We start from the raw sequence: 27,088 nt of genomic DNA, 5'->3' as shown, positions 1-27,088 counted from the left end.
GGATAAGCCTAAGCCATCAATCCTGAGTACGGAGTTCTTTTTGGAAACAGATTGCCAGGAACTTTGACCTGACCTATGTTCTCCTGTGCACCGGAAGGTCAGGGTCACCTCCGAACGGCTGGTTGAACAGGAATGTGCGTTGAGGATCATGGGGCGTCAGAGGGGACACCCAGAGTGACCTGACATCAGCAGTGTTGAGGGCCTGTTGTTAGTGCCTAGCACTTAAAGCTTGGAGACTCACATTTATAATAAAGTTGTAGTGAGGTTTGGCTTCTGGTGAATAGCTTTTCAATTTCTTCTTGGATCCTAGAAACTTGTTCTAGCATGGCGATGCTCGACTCGGACCCTGGGGGTCCTCAGGACCCTGGGCTCTGCTTCTGGGGAACGTCAGCAGAGCGGCGAGGGCAGGAGGGAACTCCAGGCCCGCAGGGGCCAGGCTCAGGGCACAGACTGGCAGATGCCATCTGGTCCCCACATTTTACAGCCTGGGAGGCTTCAAAGTGAGGCTAAAGACAGCAAGAGGCACCCCAGGGTGACACAGCCAGGTGGAGGCCCAGTCAAGGTGGGAGCTCTCGAGCTCGGCTCTGGTCCCGGTGAGGGCTTCCTGGGGCGAGGGCGGCCACCCAACGGCCCAAGTTCGCACTGCAGCCTTGGGGCCCAGCGAACAGATCATGGCCCCTTCCTGCGACACGTTGGGTCCTGTTTCCAACCATCATTCTTTTGGCTCGGCATCTATTGTGAGCTCATTATCTGTGAATCCACCCGGACTCACCTCCACGCACCTGCTCGACTATAAGGAGACCCCAGGTTGGCTTTCCTGCATGGGGATGGTTCCATCTCTGTGTCCCGCCCAAGTGTTCAAACACTCAATCCTTTCCCCCCTTTCCATCCGGTTCCCCTTCCTGACATGTCATATTCTACCAAGGAGGCTGCGTGTTCTGATATGGGGCAGCTCCCCGCCTGACCCCAACCCCACCAAAACCAGGACTGCACTTTCTCAGAGAGAAACTGAGAGAGACATCGAAAGCCAGCCAGGCAAATGGGAGGGCGATGAAGTTGGGTTAGAGAGTCACCCACTCCAGAGCGGTAAATGGATTGCACCCCGAATCCACTTCCTGGAGTTTAAATGTTTTTTCTTTAAATGTTTATTTATTTATTTTTGAGAGAGAGAGAGAGAAAGAGAGAGAGAGAGAAAGCAGGGGAGGGGCAGGGAGAGAGGGAGAGAGAGAATTCCAAGCAGGCTCCGCACTGTCAACACGGAGCCCGATGTGGGGCTCGAACCCACAAACCGTGAGATCGTGACCTGAGGCGAAACGAAGAGTCGGACACTTCGCCCACTGAGCCAGCCTGGCGCCCCTCACGGAGTTTATTTAGCCGGGAGGTCTCTCCCCTCCGGGCTGGCTCGTAACAATTCTGGGGACAGGAGGTCTCGGCTTAGAGCCCAGCTCCCTCCGGGGCTGTCCGAGGACCTCCACCCTGCTGGCACTGCATTCCTGGTCTGTCTACACTGTCCCCAAACTCGCCGTGGTGTCTCAAAGACCCACGGCCCTTCTGTTTCACAGAATTTACCCTCGTTAATGCAACTGTGGTTTCAAACCGCACCCCTCCCCTGACAATTCCAACACATACGCACAAGCGAAGAGTTTTGGTTTACAGCGAACACATTTTATTGCAATTTTTTTTTTTCAGCTAACAGTATCTGCACATCTCGAAATTCACATCTTGGACTTCTTTCTAACCCACGCAGGCCTGACTGCAGTGTTCATCTGTAACACAGGATTCCGCGTTAGAATATCCTGAAGTCTTGTTGTTAATTTCACCATTGGTGAATTATATACGCTGTTTAGAATTCCTTTCCCCCTGACCACAAACACTTTTGTGATGAACAGGGATTTGGGAATAAAGGTTACAAGACATCGGGTTGGCCGCTTGTTTAAAAAACATTATGAAGCTAGAACATTCCAAGTATCTCAGGCACTTTCTAGATCATAAAAGTAGCATTTCGGTCGGATGGGCGAAGAACGGGTGTTTCGGCAAACGATGGAAAAACACCCAGGCCACTCGTTTGGTGCAAACATACAGGCAGTTCTCCCCTTCGCACGCATCCACTCCAAAGTCATTACGATTTGATGCGAAAAGCTTGAAACTCAGAAAGTAATGGTGAAAATATAAATTAGGACAAACGTGATTTCGAAGTGGCGAAGGCTTTTGTAAATTTGACGTCATAAGTGGAGCCGGCGACTCTAACCCGAAATGCGGAAAAATCGACATCGTGTACGTCTACGGGCCTCCCATACGAAATGAAAAGACACACTACAAACTAGGGGGAAAAAATGTGCACCGTCCGTGAAAGATCGCATGTAAACAGTTTTAAGAACTTAATCAGAAAAGGATGAACACCCAACAGAGCAAAGTCCTTAGTGGGCTTAGCCCCATAAAACAAAATAGGAGTGCCCAAGAAATACGAAAACATGTGCAACCTGATAGCTATCAAATAATGCAAATTTAAATGATTTAATGCCTTTTTTGTTTTTGCATATCAGAAAGGCACAGATTTTTGAGAAGCCATAATCCTCCATGGAGGTCCAGACATAGATCAAAAGCCCCTCGTCCATGGCCAGCGGGGGTGGGGACTGTAAGGTCTTTCTGGAGGGAGGGCAGGAGGGCCACGTTGACTATAAGCCCCAAAGCGTACAAGGATTTGATCGTTTTCCTTTTTTTCCTTTGCTGAACAGTTTTTCCCAACATTTCTAGAGTCTATGTGGGTTCAGGACTCCCCTCTGCTTCTGAATTTCTGCAGGCCCCACCAGCCCGGGTGTAGAAGGGAGACCGCTGTGGCCAGCAGGCAGCTGGGACATTCCTCACTTGGGCGGGTGGCCTCTACTCGAGGCAGGGGCCTGCATCCCGACCTCCCCAGTCATAGCGGTGGGCCCAGCAGGGGCTCCCACGGGCTCAGAACAACTCTTCTCTTGCCCCATGGCTTGGTGTGACAGTCATCAGTGCTGGTATTTTGCCACAGTGCCTGGGGCCGCAGTGCCAGCCATAAGCAGGCGGGTCCTACACTGCTCTTCCCCCCCTCCCCCCTCCCCCAGGACCCTCACGGGGTGGGGGGTCTCTTCCCTCCCCATGGGGGAAACGCATTCGCACCTACCGGGGCCAGGCTGCAGACACAAGTCCTTAACACAACCGTACATGTCAACGTCAGAACAGGCTCTGACCGAGACGTGCCCTCTCAGGATGGGCTTAGCTCGGACCTCAAGCTCACTCGAATGATAAGTCAGTGGAAAAAGAAAGAAGACAATGGCAAAAGCAAGGAAATCTGGGAAAAAAAAAAAAGTGGGCAAACGGAATGAGTATAGAGAGAGCGCTAACAGTCTGGAGTTTAAGATTAAGTTAACAGGACAGAAAAATGTGTGTGTGTGTGTGTGTGTCTGAGAGAGAGATTGGGAGGCGGCGGGGGCAGAATTCCTTGGCCGAAGGTCAAGTGAGAAGGTAGGAGGTCGACTAACTTCCGGGTCATCTGTTCCAACACGGAAGCTTCTCCTGGGCTTTGCGGAAGGGACTGTGGGAGGGGCCGGGAGGTGGCGGGAGGGCAGGTGGACCACCCCCTCGGGATCTGGGGTGGCTCAGCACACCTCCCCCGGCCTGCTGACATCCCAGGGGGGCAGCGACAAGTAGTCCTGCTGTTTTAGGGCTTTGAAATGCCTGACGGCCGGCACCTGGGGAATGGCGGGGCGCAGGGCCTTCTTGGCCTGGAACATGTGGTCGTGGTCCCCGATCTCAGGACAGGGTCCTGGGGAAGAGGGTGAGAGAGGGCCAGGTCCCAGGCCAGGCAGGAAGCAGTAGTCGCCCACTTGCTGCAGGACCAGGAGCCCCTCGGGGTGTGGGGGGCTGGGGGCCGCCTCCCCTGGGCTCAGGATGGGGCTGCTGGCTGCAGGAGGGGCAGGACTGCCCAGAGGGGACCTGGGGGGCTGGCCTGGGGTCAGAGGGATGTCCACATAGCCCTCGATTTCTGGCTTCGTGGGGGCTGGGACGCTACAGAGCCTACGGGCCGGTCCAAGACTGAGGCCGTGGTTCCGGTCTGAGGGCAGGTCCAGGGGGTGGACCTTGGAGGCAGATGGCAGCCCCGGGGGCCAGGGAAGTGCCAGGTCTGCGGTGGTGACGTAGCCAGAGGCCGTGACGCCGTCCTCAGGGTCCCCAGAGCCAGTGGGCAGAGCCGTGAGGGCCCTGTCCTTTGGGCCCTGACCGCCCACCGTCAGCCTGTATACAGGAGAGGCAAGGCCTGCCCCTGACTCCGGTGAGGGGTTCCCTTCGGCCTCCGGGCCGGGGTTCCTCTCCAAATCCTTGGCCCGGCCCTGTGCCATCACCTGGGCCAGTGGAACCAGCTGCACCTGTCCTCCCGCGGGCAGACACAGGTACTCCAGGGACCCCGGAGGCTGTGGCTTCTGGCTCACGCCCCTCTGTGGGGGCTCCGGGGGGCCCGTCACGTCAGGCAGGGAGTGGCTGCGGGGTAGGCCCAGGTAGGGGCCGTTGAAGTCGAAGCCGGAGACCCGGCTCTCGGGCCTGCCCGCGGGGGCCGACGGGCCTGGTTGGGGGCTGGGGGGCCGCTCCGTGCACGGGTCCGAAGTGGCTGAAGCTGTGTCAGGCTCACATGGTGATCTGTGCACATCTTTCGGGTCCTCTGTGGTGAGAGGTGACACTTCGCTGTGCCTGCAGTCTGCAGGAAACACCCTGCGGGGAGAACGGGCACAGGGACGTTGGGGTCCCCTGGGCAGCCACTTCAGCTCATGCTGGGGCTAGGGGCCGGGGTCGGGGGGAGGTCTGGCCCCACCCGGAGCTCAGGGAGAGCACAGAGCAGGGCAAGGTCAGGGAGCGGGCCTGGAGAGGACATCGGGTGGCCCTCGTGGGTCTCGCCCCCCCAGCCTCCATGTTCTTGTTCAAGCTCTTCCCCTGCCAGGTGTGGTCCCCTCACCCCAGGTTCCTTGATATCCACCCAGCTTCGGGGACCAGGGCTCGGTCATGCCCTCGTCCCTTCATCCCCCACCGTGCCATCAGCACCCCAGTGTGGGGTCTGCCTGGCCAGTAGGGCAGGGAGAGGTCATTGCTCCGGTCTTCCGCGTCTGGTCAAGTCCAAGGTATGGCCCTCCCTAACCTGGGAACCAGGAAAGTCTTCCGGATGTCTGACGGGTATGTCTTTTGCTTTAGAGCCACCGACCCCCACGGATCTCTCTATACTGAGCCACAGGCCAGAGGCCACCTCCTCTGAGCCTCCAGCGTGCACGATGGGGCCACCCTCCCACCTCCTAGGGACCCCGTGCCCAGACACTCACCCCTCCATTTCAGGGAAGTAGCTGCCTCTCGGCCCCTTGTGCAAGGGGCTCCTGATGGTGAGTACCGCCATGCTGCCTGGGAGCCCGAGTCCGGCACTCCCGTTCTGGAAAGAGAAAGGACACTTGTGCCGTGGCTGTGTGGGAGCCCGAGAAGCTGAAGGTGGGGGGTGGGGGTGGGGCGAGGAGGCCAGGGCATGACAGGGGATACAGCGAGCCCCCCAGACACGGAAGGAGTCTCAGCAAGGTCAGGACCAGCCAGGGCCCCCTGACACCAGGAAGGAGAAGCCCAGAGAGGGGCTGGGACTTCCCATGGGCCCTCGAGCGTCTGAGGATGGGGACCCTCTTCTTGCGAGTTCACTAATCTGGGGTGTCACTGCCTCCACACTCACACCCTACTTTCCCCCACAGTAGCCAGGAGGACCCCCCCGCCACCGGGCAAGCTGGCCCTGCTGGACCAAAGGGCTCCTGTGACCCATGTGCCACCGCCTGCCTTGCGTCCATCTCAGCATCTGGGATGTGCCCCCGGCCTCGCTGCCTGCCCCCCTCGGCTCCTTTTATGAGGGGGGTCCCGTGCCCATCCTCCACAGGCCTTCTGTCTGCGGTGGCCTTTCCCACCTGGCCCCACCCTGGCTCCTTCAAAGCTCAGCTCTGCTGTCCCATCCTCAGGGAAGCCATTCTGCCTCTTGTGAGCCCACCTGCCCCCGCGGAACTGAGCCCCTCCCCGAGGCCACCCCGACTCCCGCCTCCGGCTCCGGCTCCGAGGGAGCCCTGCACCCTGGGCCAGCCCTGGGAGCCTGCAGGTGCCCAGAGGATTGCAGAGCTGAACCTGCCGGGGCTGGCCTGCCTCTTAGAGCTTCCTGGCACCTTCCCGGGCCACCTCGGCATCACACTCAAAGCCACAGGAAAGGCGGGGAAGACATAGGGACGGGGACGTGGCTGCAGGAGTGAGGCGCCCCTACCACCCTGGCCGCCTTCGCGGTCCGCTCCTACCTGGAACAGGTGGCTCTTGCTGGGGTTTGGGATTTTCTCCTCCCACTTCCGGTTCAGCCTAGAGAGACACCAGGGAGGTGACCGCTGCCAGAGGCCCCATGCTCACGTGCAGAGAGGAAACTGAGGCCCAGGGAGAAGGTGGGAGGTGGCCAGGGCTTCCCAGGGAGCGGTGCGGAGCGGGGACTAGAGGGAGCCAGTTGTGGGGTCCCTGGCACCCCCTGGGCTCCTGAGTACCCCCCCCCACCCATCATAGAGTCCCCTTACCTGTACCCATAGATGCCACAGAAGCGCAGGACAGGGAGCAAGGCCAGCGTGGTGAACACCAGGATGAGAGCCAGGACCCACGTGGGCAGGACTTCCGGGAAGGAAAAAGGAACATGAGCATCTGGGGAGGGACAGAGCTGGAGGCTTAGGAGGTGGGGAGGAGCGGAGGCCAGGTCGGTGCCCCCAGACCCTGCTCCGTGCAGGCGCGGCGCTCCAGAAACTCACTGCTTTGGCGTGCAGGGTGGGGGGTGGGGAGGCCAGACATAGGCGAAGAAGAGGGCATTGGTCTGACCTCCCCCACCCCCATGTTCAAGTGCTGGGAAGGACACAGAGGGTTAGATTCTTTCCAGCAGCAGAAGGAGTTATGGGGGTGGGGGGTGGGGCCGTGACTCCAGTCCATGGCAATCACAGGGGACTTCCTGTAGGAGGCAGCATATAAGCTTGAGCATCGAGGCACAGGGAGGCTTGGAGAGGCGGAGATGGGGAAGGCCGTGCTAGTATAGGAATCAGCAGGTACAAAGGCCCATCAGGAGCCCCAACTTCCTGCCTGCCCGGCAGCCTTGAGCCCTTCACAGGCTGGGCCCCTCCAGGACTTTCTTGGTCTCTTCCCTTAGGCCTGGTGTCCAGTCCTCCTTTCCGCTTGATTGTGGCCCTCTCCCTGCGACTCCCCCCCCACCCCGGCAAGGCTGGCTGCTGCTGGGGTCCCTGCTGCTAATACCTCCTCGGTCCTCTCTCTGCCACCACCTCCTGGACCTAGTCTGGTACTCGTCTCCTGGTGGCCGCTATGGCCAACGGTGAGAGACATTGGAAGCAGCAATGGGGGAGATTAAGAAATCAGACCGAACCCTTCCAATCCCAGGCCCCAGCCCATCGCTCCTGATGTTTGCTACCATGGTAACTGGAAACGCATGCTGAGTGGTCACTAGGTGATGGCTGTCACCAAGGCTAATGGAACAAACCGTGGGCCATATCAATAGAGGGCTAAGCGCCGGTCTGAGGGAGGACCCCTCTTCTCTGCTCTCAGGACCTCACCTGCCACATAGGCGTCGCTTTGCAGTGACTAGTGACACGTGGAGGAAAGGACACTCGGGTGGAGTGGGGTCACACCCCTGTGTTCACATCACGCTTGTCCTCTGCCCAGCTGGGCTGTACCCGGAAGGGGGGGCAGCTGGGACACCTACCCCACTCCGTGTCCCAGAAGGTCTCCTCACTCCACTGGCTCCAGACCCCGTTGTAGCCGCTGGGGGTGGGCCTGACCCTCACTCTCGCCTGGTACCTGGTGAAGGGCTCCAGCGGTGGCAGTGACATGACGTGGGAGTTCTGGAGGGTCTCCGTCTTGCTCTCCTGTGGGCACAGGCGAGTGAGCAGGTCTGCTGAGGCTGAGGCTACTTGCCTGGTGCGGGGTCGGGGGAGGCACAGCCGCAACCCCCTCCCACCTCAGCGCCCCAGCTTTTCTGTCCCGTCAGGCCCCGGCTGCAGCCGCATCCCCAGATCTGAGTCCTCCCTGCCCCCCATGGAGGGCTCTGCCCCAGGGCGCACAGAGGCAGAGCACTCTGGACGGGACAAGGGCTGCACCCCTGCGACATAGGACAACACCGAGGCCCAGAAATCCTGAGGACACAGCGTGTGCCACCCTCACTCTAAACCGCCCTGCCCACCCCCGAGCTCCTCGGGGACAGCCTGGACCCCGGTTATGGCCTGCCCAGGAACGCAGGGCAGCATCACTGGACCCCAAGACGGGGTTTGCGAGCTGGGGCCCCACTCCCAGCTCCACCGCTGACGGCGCCCCTCCTGGCTTCCGTTTCCCCGCTTCCGGACCTGAAGGTCTGGGGCGGGCTCTGAGGTTGCCGACTGGGGCTGCGGGGAGCCTGGGTGCTGCACACACAGCCCGGGGGCCATCTGGGGGTGGGGGCCAGAGACCGAACCCTGGGCCGGGGCCCCGCCTGCTTTATCAGAGCAGCTCCGCTCTCAGCAGCTGCACATCTGCGTTCCAGAGATTTCTCTGAAGAAGAATCCCCTCCTGACCTTTGAAAACCCTTCACCCAGCTGCCTCTCAGCCCTCTGAGTCCCGACGCCTACATCCCCTTGGCAAGTCAGGGTCCCATCGTCAATCTGGGCCATGTCACATCACCCCTGTGAACTTTAGCACCTCCGCCACGGGATAGGACAAGGACCAACTAACTGACCACACAGGGCCGCGACCGCGAAGTCTCAGCGGCTTCCTCTGACCGGTCACCTGCTGGGAGCCAGGCCCCTGGCAGGTCGGCGCCCCCCTGCGTGTTTTCTCCCATCCCCCCTACCCCAATCCAGGCCCCTTCCCGGGCATAGGCCCTCACCTTCCATGAGTCTGCGTCTTTCTTGTACTGGATCTGGAAGGTGTGACCTATGTGTTTGTAAAGCATCTCCTCTGTTGTCCAGGACAGGGCGTAGCCATCTCTGCTCTTGGTCACATTGAGGGTCGGGGGAGCCATCTGGACTGGAGGGAGGGAAACCTTTAGGGAATGCTGTTCCTAGCATTCCTCCAATGGAACGTTCTTTTCATCCCATGCTCGTCACAGGCGCTCTCTCTCCCGGTCCACCCCTTCTCGGGGTCCTTGCACCTCACTTTGCCACACTATCCACTTTGATCCGAGCGGCCCTCCTCTTGGGAGATGCTGAGATAGGCTCGTTTTGTAGGGAGGTGAGCCAAAGCACGGGCTACGCCCAGCATTTACGTAAAAACAGAAACACTATTAATTCGTCCTAGTCTAGAGAATTAACTATGTCGCAGGTATCGTCATACATGCTCAGTCTGCGCGAATCTCTCACTCGATTCTAACAGCAACCCAACGTGGTAGGTACTATTAACTCGTCACATTTCACAGACGGGGAAACTGAGCCCCGGAACGATTAGGTAACTTGCCAAGGCCAGGCAGCTAACGAGTGGTGGAGGAAAAGATGACAACCCGGCGTCCCCGGAGTGAGTGGTGGATTCCAACCCGGGTGAGCAAGACAGATTGGCTATGGCCTCCCCCCCACACTGAAGTCTGGATGGAAGAGCCTGGGTCCTCAGGAAGCAACGCAGGAGGTTCCTTTGCATGGGATTCTTGCTGCATAAGAGGAGTCGTGGATATTGACCCGCAAGGAGCTACCATTTATTTGCGCATGTTCTAGCCCCCAATTGAAGAAGTAACTCACAGCTCAACTATTCTGAAGCCTGAAAATATCAGTGCGCGGAGGACTTTGGAAATCGGAGAGCGAAAAACCCAATCAGGGGACGAAAGGGAGAGTCTGGGGGGGAGGTCTAGGGGGGTACAGTTGGCAGAAGGGGCTTCAGAGGAGCTGCGGGGTTGGACAGGAACGCAGAGCTCAAGAAATCGGAGAAAACAGGCTTTAGAGATGTGCTCCTGGGAACTATCAGTGGAACCTTCCTTTGTGTTATTTGCCCTTGTCATCACGGTATCCTTGCTTCTTGAGAACGTCAAGGTTAGAATGACTTTTGTTCACTTGGCTCGCTGGGCCGCGTTTCGTGGACAGTGACCAACGTGAAGACTGGGCCACAGGGAGTCCTGAGTTTGCGTGGGTTACGCAACGAGACAGGACTGTGGCAAGGGGGCCTGCGCACAAGGCTTGGGGCGAACTCACTGTGGTCTGAGCTCTTTATAAACTTCTCCTCCTCCTTCACCCGAACAGAGATGGCGTACTGGCTGTGGTTCCTGGGGTCAGGCACGGGAATCTGGCATCGGTGCTGGACCAAGAGGCTGGGGAGCTGTTCCTTCAGCACCGGGGAGCACTCCTCCTCCCTGAGGATCACGGTGCAGGTGAGGGCGAGGGAGGCAGAGGCCACGGGAGGGAGGCAACCTCGGGATGAGCCATGGCTTCCACTGGGGCATCTCAGGGTCAGGGGGAGGTCTGAAGGACACAGGTGGTGATGAGGGGAGGGAAGGGTGGGTTGGGGGGGAGGAGAGGACGCTCACCTTGCACTGGCGCTGGGCTTGTAGAAGAGGGTGAAGGAGACTGAGCTGGCCACCTCGGACCACACTTCCCAGGAGCAGCTGAGCACGGCGGCCCCATCGAACAAGCACTGGAGGTTCTGGGGCTGGGCCTTGTCCCCTGGGAAGGGAGACACTTCCTTTTATCCTCCCCTCCTCCATTACTTCCTTCGTTCTCAGTGGGACCTACCGTGAGCCTCAAATCAGAGAGATCGTGGGGCTTTGGGACCAGAAAAACTAGGGCTTAGCATTAGCCTGAACCTGCCCGAGGTGTGTCCGCAGGTCAGAGAGTGAAATCTGCGAACCCTCTTACCCCCTTGTGCACCCTGGGGAGAGCGTCTGGTTTCAGTGTTGGTGGTGGGGAGAGGGGGGGGAGACGCAACACGATGATGTTGACTTGTCCACACCCAGCATAGCGCTCACGGAAACACAGCTGCTCAGAATGCCACGGCCACCGCCCGTGATGCTTATCCCTGTAACGTGGGCGCAGAAAGTGAGCAGAAGAGGCTGGGGCCCAGCCGTGGGTGGGACGCAGCCACTGTGTCTGGAGAGCCACAGTAGGGATGGAGTCCGCCCTGGGTATTGATCCTGAACACAGGCTACAGAAGATCTGTGGAATCCCGCAGAATGGACCCCTGGACTCTTTCTGTCCGGAAGCTGAATGAGCCGCCCTCCCCTCAGGAGGGCATTGCCCCAATTTTGGCTTTGTTACCTGTCTGGGAGTGCCAGAGAACCTCCAGGCTCCACTGGCTGGGCCGCCCCGAGAGCCCTGAGCTGGGGGCCAGGCGGGCGCGCACTCGGGCCACATAGGTGCTGCTGGGAAGGAGGTGCTCTGGCCCCAGGACAGCCTGGGAGGAGTTGCAGTAGAGGGTAGGGGCATCCTGCGGGGAGGGAGGGGTTAATGGAACAGGTGCCAGCTGGGCCAGGTCCCTCGGCTGGGGCAGAGCCGGCCATGGCCCCTACCTCCCAGGAGTCCTGAAGCCGCTTGTAGACCACCTCGTACTCCAGGTTTGACAGCCAGTGGCTCTGGGAACCCGGAGGGGCCACCCTCCAGGTCAGCAGGAAACGGTCCCCGACAGCGGTGATCTGGAGGTCCTTGGGTGCAGGGGCCTGCACTGGAGGAAGGGGCGGTCAAGGGCTCAGAAGGGGCTGGATAACTATAGGGCGGCACGTTTTGTGGGGGGGGACTGGGGCCCCAGGCTGAGTGCCGTCCTACCCGCTGAGCAGCCTTGGACAAGACCCCTTTCCTCTGTGGGCCTCAGGCCCTTCTCCTGCCAAACTGTGGGGGTTCACTGTGAACGTGAATGAAAGCTGCGCAGATTTCTGGGCGTATATCATACAAGCTCCGTGAAAGGTGCTGCCAGTGAAGTTCCTCCGAATGGAGCCTCGGGTCCCCTCTGCCCACCTCGCGGCCTGTTCGGCCCCTTCCCAGCAGAGGGCGCTGTGGCTCACATTACTCCCCGCGATGCTGTCCATCCTCCTCCTCTTTCCACCTGCCCAGGATCCTGCTCCTCTCAGAGCCCAGCATAAATGTCTCCTTTTCTAGAACTTTCTTGGATGCCCCCGTCCCCTTGGGCAGAATCCCTTGCCCCCTTCCTGTCTCACCACAGCCCGTTGTATGGGCCTTAGAGCCCTGGGGCATTTATGTGTCTCCTTTTCTGCCTTTCCAAGTAGTCAAGAGCTTATGGGTGGCCGGGTTCGGCCCTCCACACCCTTCCCTACCCCCATGGCCTGCGATTAGTGGTTCAGTGAATTTGGGGGACAAAGTGAATGAAGGATGAATGAATCCACGAATAAATACATGTAGGCAACCTTCACAGACTCTTCAAGAAGGCATTCCGTCAACCAACAGCAAACGTGTCTGTTGGGCGAGCATAGTCATTAACGAATGGCACGGCTCCCGCCTTCCCGAAGCTTCTGTGTCTGAATGCTGAGGGATGACCTTGAAACACAATCCAATGAGTCCGACCGGGACGTGGCATATGAGAGCATGTCCGAGCTGGAGCCTCTAGAAAATCTTAAGCCCCGAGTGGCAGATACAGGGCGCCCCCTCTCCGCAGCCACAGCAGACATCACTAATCAATCACTGCACTCCTAGCCCCTGAGCCCCCCGGCGAGTGGGAATCCCTTTCGGCACAGAGCTCTAGAAGCTGCTCCCAACTGAAACGACTGGGAGCCTGAGCGCAAACCTGTTCCTCCAACCTGAGAGATCGTAGTCCACTAGCTCATTTCACAGATGGAGAAACGGACAGAGGAAGGAAAATTCCCCAGATCTCCACTCGTGGGAGCCTCAGAGCAGCTCCAACGCACACACCTGTCCCTCCTCAGCACCAGAAGCTTCCCTGATCCATTGCCAAAATGGCTTGGGGTTGGAGCTGAGCTCCCTGCTGAACACAGGCTCTAGGAGACAAACGTCACACTCCCCTCCCTGTTTCTAAGTTGTCCCCATGTCCAGCATATCACCTTCCCTGTGACCAGGCCATATGCTTCACAGGGGCAGGGACACTGACCGGCTTGTTCACTGCTGTGCTGGTGGATGTGGGTGCTCAGAGAGGGAGCAGATGAACGAGTGAAGGGCACGTGTGTCCTAAGTATGATTTGTATGCCCCCCCTGCCCCCCGCTCCCATGCCCTGGCCGCGTTCCAGTAGAATGCTCGTCATTTCTCCGTGGGATGAGCGCCTCAGGTTGCATTCTGGGCCCCAGCCTCCTGCCCCCTCCTGCCCCCTGCCGTCTACCCTGTGCGTCACCCACCTCGGGCATCCTCACACCTGATCAAGTCATGCGCCTTCGATGGCTCTCCATCACCTAGACGTTGGCCCCTAAGCCCCTTTGCAGGGCCCAGCAGCGTCCTCAGGTCAGGCCCCTGCCTGCACCTGCCCCTCTCCGTCTTCCTCACGCTGTCTGGCCCTTTTGATGGTGATGCTTCTGGGCTACAGTCTCTCGCGGTTGCCCCAACCCGCCTTGCCCTCCCCAGTCTCCCAGCCTTGGCACACGCTGTTTCCTCTAGGAATGTTCTTCCTGCTCTGTCCTCTTACCCACCCTTCAGCTCTCCCTGCCAAGCTCTTTCCCCCCCGCCCCGGGGAAGCCTGTCCTGACCCCCCGGCCCCCAGGCTCCTTGCCCACTGCCCCTCAGCATGTGGCACACGGCACCCACTTCTGGTTCAACCTCCGGTGTTTCCTGGCCTCTCAACCCGCATGCTCTGAGCCCCACGGGGATGGGGCCCTTTCTCATCCATCAAACGCGTTTAGAGACACTGTTGCAGGTGAATCGGCCATGGCCTAACCAATCCCCTCCTCCGGGCAACGGCTTTGTGCTGCCGTGATGAGAACAGGCAGGAAGCGAAGGCGGGAGTCCCCTCTCCGTGTGACGCTTGCACCTACAGTGGGGCCTGCCCAGCGTTCGGGACCCCGGATGCTAAAGTCACACACGTGTATCTGAGGGGCCTTGGGCAAGTTCCTGTTCTCCGAGCCTCGGTTTCAACATCAGTGACATGGGGTGAAAAAGAAAACAGGGGTGCGCGACACCACCCGTCGTCGTAATGGTTACGTAATATTGGGCAGTGTTTCCTAAAAGCCAGCCATCCGTAGGGTTCTTACCGCATCAATTTCAACTTTAAAAGGTGATGCCCTCGAACATCTCTCGTGTAGGTTCATTGTGAGCACAGATAAAAATTGAATTAATGACGCTGAAGCGTTGGTTATGTTTCTGGGTAACACACAGGCGAACGAAGCCTAGCTAGGTCATCGACACCCACCCAGGACCATTGGCTTTTTGGGGCCGCTGTGGACACACGGGCCATGCTCACTGGAAGCCACTCAGGGAGGGCAGGGAGGTGATGACCTCCATCTCCAGGGCAGGAAGCCCTGGGCAGAGCTGATCCATCACTGGCTTGACTGCTCAGGGCTGGCGCTTTGGAAAAGTCATGTGGCCTCTCTGGGCTTTAACTGCCTCATCTATAAAATGGGTTGTTGCAGACATTGGGTGAGGCTATATCGGTGATGGGTGTTCTCAAGCTAGGAAGTTTCTACCCGAATAGGGAGGATGGTTCTCCTAGAAGGGCAGCCTTCACTGCTGGAAGGCAGTATCTTGGCGGGTGCTGGAGTAGTCAGGGCCCAGGGAGGTGCCACCGGCCGGGGGCTCCGCCCCTTGGACCTGCTCCAATGCCTCGGTTGTCGGGAGGCCGCACCCTCCTCTCTCAAGAGACCAGAGCCACCCCCTCCCCCCCTTGAAGACTCTGGCTTCCTGGCCCTTCTGCCGTCTCACCACCCCCGGGGTCCACTGTCCTCCCGGGACCACCGCCATCCGGGAACCCCAGGCCTTACCATTCTGGTCCAGAGTCACGGTGAGCTGGGCGCCCAGAGGCCTGTCTGGTCGGAATGAGAAGTAGTCTTTGTCGGCGAGGACAAAAATCTTGTAGGGAATGACACATCTTCTGGGCACGCAGCCGGCACAGGGGTGGTCCAATGACAAGCCCGTGTCATTACTGAGATCACAGGACACTGGCACTGGGGGGTTCCTGCCGGCAGAGAACATGGTGAGCCCAGAGTGAAGAAGCATCACGCGTTCAACAAAGGTCCTGAGCGGTCACCATGTGCGAGGCTCTGTCCGGGGCCAGGGTGCTGCCATCCTGGTGGAGGGGGACACGCACGGAAGAACTGGATAAAATACGTCACATGTCAGATGGAGCAAACTTTACACGGACAGATACAGCAGGGAGATACGGAAGCCAGAAGGGGTGGGGTGGGGGGGTGCAATCTGAAACAGGGGAGACAGGGAAGGCCTCGTGGCAAAGGTGACTTTTGGGCAGAGACTTGAAGGAAGTCAGGGAGGGAGCCATGCAAATTCTGGGGGAAAAGGTGAGTTCAGGTAAAGGGAACAGCTGGTGCAAAGGCCCTGGGGCAGGCACGGGCTTGGAGTGTTGTATGATTAAAAAAAAAAATTGTTTTTACATTTTTTTATATATATGAAATTTATTGACAAATTGGTTTCCATACAACACCCAGTGCTCATCCCAAAAGGTGCCCTCCTCAATACCCATCACCCACCCTCCCCTCCCTCCCACCCCCCATCAACCCTCAGTTTGTTCTCAGTTTTAACAGTCTCTTATGCTTTGGCTCTCTCCCACCCTAACCTCCTTTTTTTTTTTTTTTCCTTCCCCTCCCCCATGGATTTCTCTTAAGTTTCTCAGGATTCACATAAGAGTGAAACCATATGGTATCTGTCTTTCTCTGTATGGCTTATTTCACTTAGCATCACACTCTGTTTTTACATTTTTATTTATTTTTGAGAGACGGAGACAGCACAAGTGGGGGAGGGGCAGAGAGAAGAGGAGACACAGAATCGGAAGCAGGCTCCAGGCTCTGAGCTGTCAGCACAGAGCCCCATGCGGGGCTCGAACCCACAAACCATGAGATCGTGACCTGCCTGAGCCGAAGTCGCACGCTTAACCGACCGAGCCACCCAGGCGCCCCTGGAGTGTTGTAGGATTAGGCGGTCACCCAGAATGCATGGAGTGGCATCTGTGAGGGTGGGAGGTGAGGGAGACCAGTAGAGCAAGGTGACATGGCGCTTAAAAGGAAACTGAGGAATCTGGATGTCACTGAGCGTGGAGATAATTGAGTTATGAGCAGAGGGGTGACATGTCCTGACCCAAAGGCTTCCTCTGGCCGCTGGGCCGTGGATAGATAGGGGTGGATGGGGGCGGTAGTCTCGGAAGCTGAGAGACCAGATAGGAGGCTCCTGAAATAGCCAAGTGACGGGCTTGGGTCGTCAAGTGCGAACCCGTAGTTCGCACGGGTGGTGGTGTTAGCCTCGGCCAGATTCGCGTCCTGTTCGAAGATCGAGTCTGCAGCATTTGCTGACGGATTAGAGGCGGCGATGGGGAAGGGAAGGTGCTAAAGGAGGGAAGACAACAACGAACCTCCCAGCTGGTCAGCAGGAGCCTCTGGGAGCTCCCATTCAGTGAAGCGGGAGGTGGGGGGTGGGGTGAGCGGAATTTGGTTTAAATCGCTGGGGGTGGAAGACACCTTCGTCTACAGGCCACGTGGGGGGGGGGGCAAGTGCACCTGCAGGCCTAGAGCTGGGGGTGGGGTGGGGGGAGGCGCAGGGCTGGAGAGCACATGAGAGTCACCAGCGCGCAGCCTGGGGCTGGGTCTCTGCCACTGGGTCAGGTATGAAAGAGCGGAGATCCAAGGAGGAACCCCAGGGCATCTCACCCTTCAAGTTAGAGACGGAAGAAGGGAGCGAACAGGGAGACAGAGAAGGCGAGCTGGGGAGACACAGGAGAGGGGGGGTTGTGGCGGCCAGGAGAGGCAGGTGCTTTCACCACGGTCCGTGGGGCCGGTCTGTGTCAGGTGCCGCCCATGGTCAAGGAGGGAGGAGGCTGAGAGCGAGCATTGGGTTTAACAGCAGGGAGGGCTTGGCTGCCTCGGGCCCGAGCGGTCTGGGTGGCCCGGTGGGGCCAGTCATTCCAGGTTCAGAATAACCGGAAAGACCTTGGACGCTGCACGTCTGGCCAACTCTTTGGGGGAGGGTGGCCTCCAAGGGGAAGCAGAGGGTGGGCTCCACCGGAGGAGGTGGGGGTCAGAAGGCACCCCAGGGCCTCAGGCCTTGCTGGCGTCTGGTGGTGGCCGCGCTGTGTCAGCACAGGAGGAATCGGGCCACAGTTGAGGGCGGGCGGTGAAGGCGGGCGAGGAGGGCGGAGGAGATGGGAAGAAGGGGGCTCCCAGGGACAGAGCACTGGAGGCCGGTGCTGGGGGTGTGAGGGGCTGGCCTCCGGGGCGACGGGGGGGTCCCTCTGCACCTGTGATGCCAGCCATTTAATCATCCCCAGAATGGTGGGTCAGAACGTCACCAGATCCCAGAACGCTGTGCGGAATCTTCCTAAACTGCACGTCCCCCCGGAGACCATGCGAGGGCAACGGAGAAAACCCACACTCCGGAGGCCGCAGGGCCCCGGCTCCCGTTCGGCCCCACAGCTGCCCCGTGGACCGTGCCACCGCGGCCTCGGGTCGGCTCACCTGTGAACTGGGCGTCACACGCCTGCCCTGCTCACCTCGCAGTGAAGATAATCTAAAACTGACCTTTGCAGGGCGACTCTGTTAAACCGTGATGGAGGACGAGTATCACCACCTCTGTCGTCCACAGCGATGTTCACGTAGGAGCCTCTTCCCCCCCTCCAAACCCCGCGCCGGCCATCAGCACCCGGACCTGGCTGGCCGCCTAATGGGGCAGGAGCTCCTGGGCAGGGGCCTCCCTGTCCCTGCCCTCTGGCCAGCCCCCACCGGGGCACAGCCCCACTCAGCAGCCTCCCTGTGGGCCCTCTGACCCCTGAGCCCTGGTGACACTTACTCATTCAGCCTCCGGAAGAGAGTCAGGTTGATGAACTTCTGGGCATCCTGAGTGTCTGCCCACCTGCAGGTGATGTGGCTGTGGTAGTCATTATAACACTGTAGGGTCTGCAGTGGGATGGTCTCTGCCCGGGGAGAGGCAGAAAGGGGGTCACATCTGGATGTCCCTTGTCACCCTCCCCGTCCCCTCTGGAGTGCCGAGAGCTAGAGAGGGGTTTTCCGGAGTCCTGTAGGGGCCCCTGGCTGCTAGACAGAGCTCCCTAGGGACCCTGGGCAGCGCAGGGAGGACGGGGGTTATGGGGGTGTGAGGGCCCTAGCCGTGGGCCCCGCTGCCTGGGTAGAAACACAATATTCTAGGGGCGCCTGGGTGGCTCAGTCGGTGAAGCGTCCGACTTCGGCTCAGGTCATGATCTCGCGGTCTGCGGGTCCGAGCCCCGCGTCGGGCTCTGGGCCGACAGCCCGGAGCCTGGAGCCTGCTTCGGATTCTGGGTCTCCCTCTCTCTCGGCCCCTCCCCTGCTCATGCTCTGTCTCTCAAAAATAAATGTAAAAAACAAATTTAGAAACGCAATATTCTCATAGGGTCACAGCACATTTCCTGAGCCCCTGCTGTGCCCTTGCTCCGGCGCAGGGTCTCTCTCCCACCCCAGGAGAGACGCTTGCATCGGGCATGGGCCCGGCCCCTGGACCCCTTTTGGGACAGCCTGGGAAGAGTGGCAGCATGGCAGAGCCCTCTGGGACCTCCCTGTCCTGGTCTCTTGGTCAGCTGCAGGGTCTGACGGTGGGAAGAGAGAATGTGGTTCTCGGGGTTATCAGAGAAGCCATGCTCTCTGGGAGCCCTTGGGGAGGGGGGTTCGTGCGCCTTAAGAGCCAGAGGAACATCCCAGCAGGGCCTTCCGAGCAGGAGGAGGGTGCTGGGGCTGAAGCAGGGAGAGACCATCAGTCTGAGGGGCCCCGGGAAGAAAGGCACAGAGGAGGGGACCGGTCAAAGCCACCCGAGGCACAGAATATCTGGGGGATCAGAATTAAGGCTGGAACGACAGGCCCGGAGGGGAGACGCCTGGGATGCCACACTGAGAAGGTGGGCAGAGAAGCCACACGAGCAGAGATGGCCGTTCAGGAGGCTGGAGAAGAGTGAGAATCCAGGAGGGGGCGCGGGGCACCAGAGAAGATAGGGAGGGGGAGAATGAGGGAGGGTGGGAGGGGTCTGGGGCTTTCTGGGCACATGTGGGCGTGGCCTTGCTCAAGGGCCAGCTGTGAGGAGGGTCACAGGGAAGGGGAGGCAGCAACGGAGCTCACCTTGGGCCCCCGCCACACCGGGCCCCCAGAACAGAGCCAGCAAGGCAACAGGGAGGAGCCCCCGGGTCAGCACCATCTCTGGGTCAGCTCTGGACGAACGGGTGGCCGGCTCAGGTGGGCCCGGGACTGGGCAGGGGCTGGGGTCCTCAGTGACCCAGAGTCGTGTATGCTTGCTCAGCTGGAGGCCAGGCCAGACCCATGTCCCCGGCTCCTGTGAGCCCTCTCGCCTGCGAAGGCACTCCGCCTGCGGAAGGGACATCAGCTGAGAGTGAGTGACCCCCTTCCGTCCTGCACTCCCTGGACTTGACCCACGTTGCAGGGTGAAGCCGGGAGTGACGCACGGCCTCTGGCGCCCCCTGCCACCTCAGCCTGGCACCCGGGACAGTCCCTTCCCCTAAGCCTCAGTGCCTGGGGCGTGACTTTGAGGGAGATGCATTTAGTGGCTTCTGAAGAAGTGAGATTTTTCCCACCCCCACCCTCACCCCTCGGTCGTGCATCAGAAGCTCCTATGCAGTCCCCTGGCGATGGAAAAACCTCACAGGGAGGCCTGGTATCTGACTTGTTCTGAGCTCCCTGCCGGCCTCTGACCCGATCCGCTTTTAGGGGTGTGGGGGCCACACCCTCCCCTCCCCTGGGCGTGATCACAGCACACGCTCACTTATACTGCGCGCACACACACTCCGTTTACTGTCAACCCTCCCACACCACCCTCGGAATGCCTGTTCCCTTTTCTCTGCAGAAGGCCGGGGATTTCCTCTTTTCATTCTGTCTGGCCCTGGGAAGTACCCAGGAGAGGAGAACAGGGGACAGTGGTTCCTTTTCTCCCCCTAAGATTGTCTGAAATTTCACTCAAGAGGCACATGTGCACACACACGAAGCAGCAACTTTCTTACTGGGAAAAGCACGGCTCTGGGCTCAGCAGACCTGACCTTCAGCCCAGGCTCTGCTTCTCCCCCGCCAGCGGCCTGTGCTGACCCACCAGTGCTCCCTGAACCTTGTTCTCTGCGTCGGTAATGTGGGCACAAATACACGTATCTCACGCGAGAAGAACCCAATGCGGTGATGTTCATAGACAGGTTAGTCGGATAAAGGCTCCAGAAAGACGAGCAGGCTTGCTTGGAGCTGGTGGGGGGGCGGGGGGGGGGCCATATTCATCCCCTTCAGCTTCTGTAGCTGGAGGCCATGCCCTGCGGTAAGGGCTTGAGTCTATGTGTTTGCCTACCTGGGACTAGCCTAAACTTCCAGAGCTTCTATTTGGGTCTTACCACACGTAGAATACTACGTGTGCTAAGAGAGCAATTCCTCCTAAGATAAGTTATAGGTTTAACACAATTCCAAACAAAATTTACCAACGTGGCTTTTTGTAGGACCTCAGGAAAAAAAAAATCGCTCTGAGGACAGTTCCTGAGATTTTTTAGCAATAAGGAGGCTCTCCCCAGTAGCAAAATTTATTGTAAAGATCTGATGAGTAAGCGTGTTGCACACATACACAATACGTCAATGGACGTCCTGACCAGGCAATTCTATCCTGCCCAAGAATGTCCTATGTGAGGAAGGAGGAGTCGTGAATCAATGTGAAGGGATAGATAATAATAATAAAAAAAAACAAGGGCTAAGAGACAATGAATAACACTGTAAAACGTGTCCACCTAAATCTCTGTCCCACACCACACCCAAATATGGGGTTCATTAAAAATTTCAATGTAAGACGTTAAATCGTATTAAAGTTGCAAACCATGTGGCAGACGGTGTGTGCACTGCCCCCTGTTCCCTTGGTCACAGAAGCTCAGGCTTCAGCGGGGCTTGGAGCTACACAGAATAAAAGATTTTATTTCCTACACTCTTCTGTTGCTAGGTGTGGTCATGTCACTAAGTTGTCCAAGGAGATGTGAGCGGAAGCATCGGGTGTGCCTTCCAAAAAAAGGCTTCTTAAAGGGAGTTGGCCAAGGGAGGAGGGGCCCATTTCTTCCTTCTTCCAGCCTACAACTTGGAAGTGATGGCTGGAGCTCCGGAAGCCATTTTGGACCATAAGGTTACCTTGAGGATGGAACCACATACAACAGAAAGAGGGAAGCCTGGATCCTTCTTGTCACTCTGGAGCAACCACACCGGCCTGGGAGCGCCTGCCTCCGGACATCTTTTATGTGAGAACAAAGATAAACCTCCATATTGTTAAGCCACGGTTGTTTGAAGATTTTTCCATGCAACCAAAAAGATACAAATGGAAATAGAAGAAAACTTCACAGGGCTTAAAGGAGACAACAGTCCGCTAAAGGGAAGGACAAACTTAATTTTTAACAGTGCCATACTCAGTCACGTGCTGGTAAATTCTCGGTCATCCAAGAATAAAAGAATACTCCCAAAAGGTTCCAGTAGGAAACAAACATTATTTTCAGTGGAACAAGGGTCAGGTTGGCCAGATTTTCTTACAAGTGACCTTGAACTCTAAGTAGATAGCGATGTCTTGAAAACACTGAGGGAAAATATGTTTAAACCTAGAATCATTAAAAGTCAACCTTCCTTTGACGCTCATGGACAGAAAAACGCAACATTTGGAAATGTAGTAAAGACAAAGAACATTTTCAGATCTTTTCTAAGAAACACAATTGGCTCTGGGATATATTTCAGGGGGAAAAAAAAGAGTTCAAGAAAGATAGCATATGATACTGGAATCAGTGGTGAGAAAAGAAACCAAATAAGACTTACACTAAGTAGAGAAGAATTGTTACTTATAAAGTGAAAGTGAGTTATGTGATAACAATGCAGGTGGTTGGAAGGTGGGAGCTGGCTGTGAGGTGAGGGGGGAAAGCGGAGGAGAACTGAAAGCTTGTTAGGGTTCGTGTCTTGTTTTGGAGGCACAGAAGTGTGTTAATTACGCCCAAATGTTGATGGAAAATACACGTTATGTACATGTGTTAAAAAGGTAAGGGTTAAAAGCCACTAAGAGTGAGGGGTAAGCACAGGAGTAAAAGGCGGACAGGGAGAGGGAAGGGAGAAGGAGGAAGAGGGGAAAAAAGAGAAGAGAAAAACCAAACACCTTTTTACTCGAAACGAACATGCACACCAAAATTCCCAAACTCATGAAGAAATTTACTGGTAGGAATAAAAACTGGAAATGAAAAAACAAACAAACAAACAAACAAAGCAAACCATAAATTCATTCCAGACAAAAAGAATGTCATAGGGCAATCTGACAAAGACTTCTAGAAGAAGAATGCATCATGGCCACCTGGGGATTATTCCAGAAACAGACAAAGAGCCATGAAGCAATCTCTTCATGATTAAAAGAAACAGACCAACAGATTAAAGGGGGAAAGAAGGATCAGCTTATCTTGACAGATGCTTCCCAATATTCAGTAATACAAAAGCCATTCCCAATTAAACACACTGACAGGTGAACCTCGACAAATGAGGCGTTGAAGGGAACGCTGGTGTTTCTGGGCATCTACTACCAGTCAGTAGTGACGTCAGCGTCGAAGGAGAATGTGCGTGTCGTCCCCGTCAAGGGCACAAGCAGGGGAAGGCCACCCACTACTGCCATCTCCCCCAAATAATCTCTAAATTCAACGCAATCTCAGTCAAAACTCCAAAAGGGGTTTTAACAGGCTTGACAAACCGGTTCTAGATTATAACAAGCTGAACGTGAGAGACGGGTTCTATTAGCCAGAAAAATGACGAGGAGTATAATCGCAGACAGATGGACTAGAAAACAATAAGGAAAACAACCAAATAGGAATTTGGGAGGAAATCGCGGCATTTCTAATCACAGAGGAAAGGATGGGCCACATGCTCATAATTATGATGCCGAGACAATTAGCTGATAATTTTTTCAAGCTAGATAATTATTTTACACATTGCCTACCCCTCCAAATTCTGGGTGGATTAAAGTTCTAAAAGTCAAAACTAAAATGATAAAAAGCATTACAGGTACTTGTTTAACCTCAGGGGTTAACAAGACACCAAACCCAAATTGAACTTGGAAGGCAATTAACATGCTTTTGTATGAAAGTATCTTCCACATGGTAAAGAAAAAGGACAAGTGATGATCTGGAAACATAATTTAAACGGTATGCAAATAAATTGTTAGTGTACTTAATAAATGAGCTACTCCTATAGTAAATATGTAAAAGACAAAAACCCCGGGATATGGACAAAACATTCCTATACGTATCATAAAAGGAGCCCAGGTGGCCAATGAACATATGGAAGAGGAGTAACTTCACCCATAATCAGGGAAAGGAAAACTCCAAGCAAGAATCAGATAATTTTCCTCCATCCATTGCACACAGTTTCTAAATTTTTGTAATGTTTTTTTTTTTTAATTTATTTTTGAGACAGAGAGAGACAGACCATGAGCAGCGGAGGGGCAGAGAGAGAGGGAGACACAGAATCCAAAGCAGGCTCCAGGCTCTGAGCCATCAGCACAGAGCCTGATGCAGGGCTCCAACTCACAAACCCGTGAGATCGTGACCTGAGCTGAAGTTGGTGCTCAACCGACTGAGCCACCCAGGCGCCCCGGATACAGTCTAAAGACTGATCATTTTCCTAAAGAAAAATGAGCCTTTTATACACCCCTGTGGGGGTGTATGTTAATTCAGCTGCTTTGAGGATGATCTGACAATATTTATTACATTTTTGGATGCACAATCTCTTGCTCAGTAATTCTTCTAGGCATCTGGGCCGCAGAAACACCTCCACGGGTGTGGAAAAAATGGGGGGAAGAAAAACCCCAACAAAAAACAACAAAATGTCTATCAGTATGGGATTGTGTAACTTGTGGTGTGGCCCCTACTAATACATGCTGCCTTATTTTGTAGGGCTAATAAACGACTTAAATCGATATGTGTTATTGTGGAATGTCCCAAATGTAATATTAGGTGAAAATGTAAGTCACAGAACAATATGTGTATATATATATATACATATATATATATATACACACATATATATGTATATATATATATTTAATTTTTAAATGTTTATTTTTGAGAGAGACAGAGCATGAGAGGGGAGAGGCAGAGAGAGAGGGAGACCCAGAATCCGAAGCAGGCTCCAGGCTCCGAGCTGTCAGCACGGAGCCCGACGCGGGGCTCGAACCCACAGACCGCGAGATCACGACCTGAGCCAAAGTGGGACGCTTCACCGACTGAGCCACGCGGGCGCCCCGAGCAGTGTCTGCTTATACTCCTGTTTATGTACAAAGGAAAGCTATATACTTGCATCGCGCTTAGAAAATGTTTTGGAAGGACACATATGGTATAGAATAGGATGTGAGGCCGGGAGATAGGGATAGCTGGCGCTTTGTCTCTTATGCTACACAATTCCGGATCATTCTAATGGCTGATAAAGCGGATAGCCACGTATTCGCTTAGTATGAAACACGCTCATTAAACAACTGAGGGACTATTCTGTAGTGTTTGGTGTGTATCACACGACATGAGTGAAGCTGGCGAATGAAAAAAAGGCGGGGCCGAGAGCTAACGGGAAAGGTTTCACTCGTGATAAAACTATTAGGAAGCATGAAAGACGAGAGGTAGAGAAAATCAGGACCCGGTGATACGAAATTTGTAGCAGGATCCCTAAGACTCAAAACTGTACATTGGCAACTTGTCGCCGGGACCCGTCTGGCGGGGCTGCACAGGCTGCCACCCCGGTGGGGACCTTGGAAGCCCTCGCGCTCCCATCCACAGGGCAAGTGCACGCACCTGCACACATCCTGAGGTAGATAACCCCTTAGACGCAATCCCCCCCCATCCCCCACCAGCTCACAGACTTGGGTGCGGAACACCCACACCTGTGCCTGAACCCAACTGAGCAACGGAGGCTCAGGGTGGGGTGTTGAGAGTAAAACCACATTCTTCGAGAGAGACCGAGCCCTTTCTCGTCTTCCAAAGGGAGCTTCCAAAGCCACACCAAGCTCTGGGCCGGAGCATGACAAAGTTCCAGGTTCCCCCCTCGCCTCCCAGTCTCTCTGCACCCCTGCATCCCCACGGACACCCATGGAAACGCACACACACCCTCACTCTCCAGGTCTCCTTTTCTAAACCAGGACGGCAGAGGGGCACCTGGGTGGCTCCGTTGGCTAAGCGGCCAGCTTCGGCTCAGGTCACGATCTCGCGGTTGGCGGGTTTGAGCCCCGCGTCGGGCTCTGGGCCAACAGCCCGGAGCCTGGAGCCTGCTTCGGATTCCGGGTCTCCCTCTCTCTCGGCCCCTCCCCTGCTCACTCGCTCTCTCTCAAAAATAGATAAACATTAAAAAAATATATATGAAACCAGGATGTCAGGGACGATTGATGTGTTCTTCCCGCTCCAGAGACAAGGAGGCAGAAACCGGTTCACTGCCACTAACACCTCGGCGACACTTTAGCGGCAAAGCCAAGAGGGACGCCACGCAGGTAGGTGTGTGACCACCGCCTCCCCGGGAGTCCTCCCTGCCAGGACGGCTGGATCCCGAACGGGAGGCCCTCGCCCTGTTCACACAACACTCAAGGAAGCAGGCACTGCTGGCTGTCTGCTCAGCCCCCGGCTGCCCGAGGAGCCTGGCCAATCTTCCCAAGAGACCAAGCCCTGACCCCCCGCCGAGTCCCCTAGCGCGCCCGCCCACCCCACACCCCCCGCCTCTCCCCGTTCTCCGTCCACAGCCTGGGCCTCCCCCACCGCTCCCCAGCCCGCCCCTGAAAGCCAGGCCGTACCTCTTCGTGGTGGGACAGCAAAGCCTTCTGCTGGAGTGTCCAGGCGACAGGGAGCCTGTCACGCTTCCTATTTATGCTGACGTCGTCGTTAGGAAACAGAAGCAGAAAGAGGAAGCGACACCGGCCAGGCCTGTGTCTGCACAAGTGACTCCTCACAACATTGCCCAGCTTCTTAGAACTGTGGACACCGAGATACCGATTTTTTTTTCCCTCTGGGCCTCGCTGACTTTGTCAGTGCTGTTCCCTGTGCCAGCAGCGCCCCCCCTGGACACACCCGCGCATCCTCGGTCAGCTCGGCGACCAGTGGCTTCGTGCCGCCCCCCCCCCCGGGGGAGGCGGGGGGCGGTGGCTGCGATAACCAGAGCAGGGGACAGCCCAGAGCCAGACGGAGCTGGGCCGGCTCCCACCTGTACTCCTGCTCAGAGTGTAACTTCATGCGAGTTACTGGCGTGTGACCTTGCCGGGCCTCGGGACCGCCCCCCCAGCAACCCCGTTACTCCCCCGTGAGCATCTACAGACACTCAAGGGCTCTGGAGAGAACCAAATGAGATGCTGCCGACAACCCCCGAGGGTTAGCCCGTAGTGTTTTGATTCCCCCTGGTGACCTGTTTTGCACCTCCCCATCCTGTCCCGCAGTCCTCAGTGCGCAGGGCGGTCTTTCCCCGCCCCCCTCCCAGAATCCTGCGTGTGGCCCGCATTTCTCTCCCCGTCGCCCGGCAGGTGCCCCCGGGCACAGAGGAGGGTCTTGGCGACTGTACGTGGGCTAAACGGACGAACAACCCTGAGCACAGCAGGGCTGGGGCAAAGGCACAGTGAGCGAGGCACGTCCCCGGGCGCAAAATTTAAGGGGCACCCGAACACTCAGTAGCTACGATGAATAACATTTTTGTGCGACGTTGTGAAAAACTGGTGCAAAAATCCCGCAACAAAGTGTGAGATTTTAGTCTGTTTATTTGAGAGAGAGAGGGCTGGACGCCCGTGGTGAGGACCCGGGTTCCTGGTTGACGAGCTGTATGCGACTTGTAGGCCCAGAGGCCTGTGGGGAGAGCCGCCCTCGCACACCAGACTCGGGGTACACTGTGTCTTCTCTGAGGGGGCCTCTGGGGGAGCCGCGGTCAAGGACTCAGGGCCCCTGGCGGGCCGCGATCTTTCACATATCTGCATCGGAGGCCTCTGGGAGAGGCCCTCTTCAAA

At 56.7% G+C, this 27,088-nt stretch overlaps 1 protein-coding gene across 4 annotated transcripts; it reads right to left on the bottom strand.

Moving 5' to 3' along the window:
- Positions 1 to 1,643: 1,643 nt before the first annotated feature.
- On the bottom strand, positions 1,644 to 25,992 carry CSF2RB (colony stimulating factor 2 receptor subunit beta). 4 transcript variants are annotated; one of them, XM_030320545.1, is made up of 14 exons: positions 25,895 to 25,992; positions 19,204 to 19,447; positions 17,908 to 18,031; positions 14,880 to 15,073; positions 11,519 to 11,670; positions 11,268 to 11,436; positions 10,541 to 10,676; positions 10,209 to 10,366; positions 8,921 to 9,060; positions 7,766 to 7,928; positions 6,585 to 6,705; positions 6,321 to 6,378; positions 5,331 to 5,434; positions 1,644 to 4,731 (listed from the first exon to the last, which is right to left on the bottom strand). In XM_030320545.1, exons 2-14 carry the CDS (start codon positions 19,277 to 19,279, stop codon positions 3,627 to 3,629), a joined length of 2,700 nt encoding a protein of 899 aa, XP_030176405.1. In that variant the 5' UTR covers positions 19,280 to 19,447; positions 25,895 to 25,992; the 3' UTR covers positions 1,644 to 3,626. The 4 variants fall into 4 exon arrangements, with proteins under 4 accessions (XP_030176405.1, XP_030176407.1, XP_030176406.1 ...); XM_030320547.1 differs by having other exon boundaries at positions 6,585 to 6,675; positions 25,895 to 25,991; XM_030320546.1 differs by lacking the exon at positions 25,895 to 25,992 and adding an exon at positions 21,241 to 23,538.
- Positions 25,993 to 27,088: the final 1,096 nt, after the last annotated feature.

The sequence above is a fragment of the Lynx canadensis genome, chromosome B4 (assembly GCF_007474595.2).
Source record: "Lynx canadensis isolate LIC74 chromosome B4, mLynCan4.pri.v2, whole genome shotgun sequence".
Classification (NCBI taxonomy): Eukaryota; Metazoa; Chordata; class Mammalia; order Carnivora; family Felidae; genus Lynx; species Lynx canadensis.
This window is presented reverse-complemented; position numbering and strand designations above follow the sequence as displayed.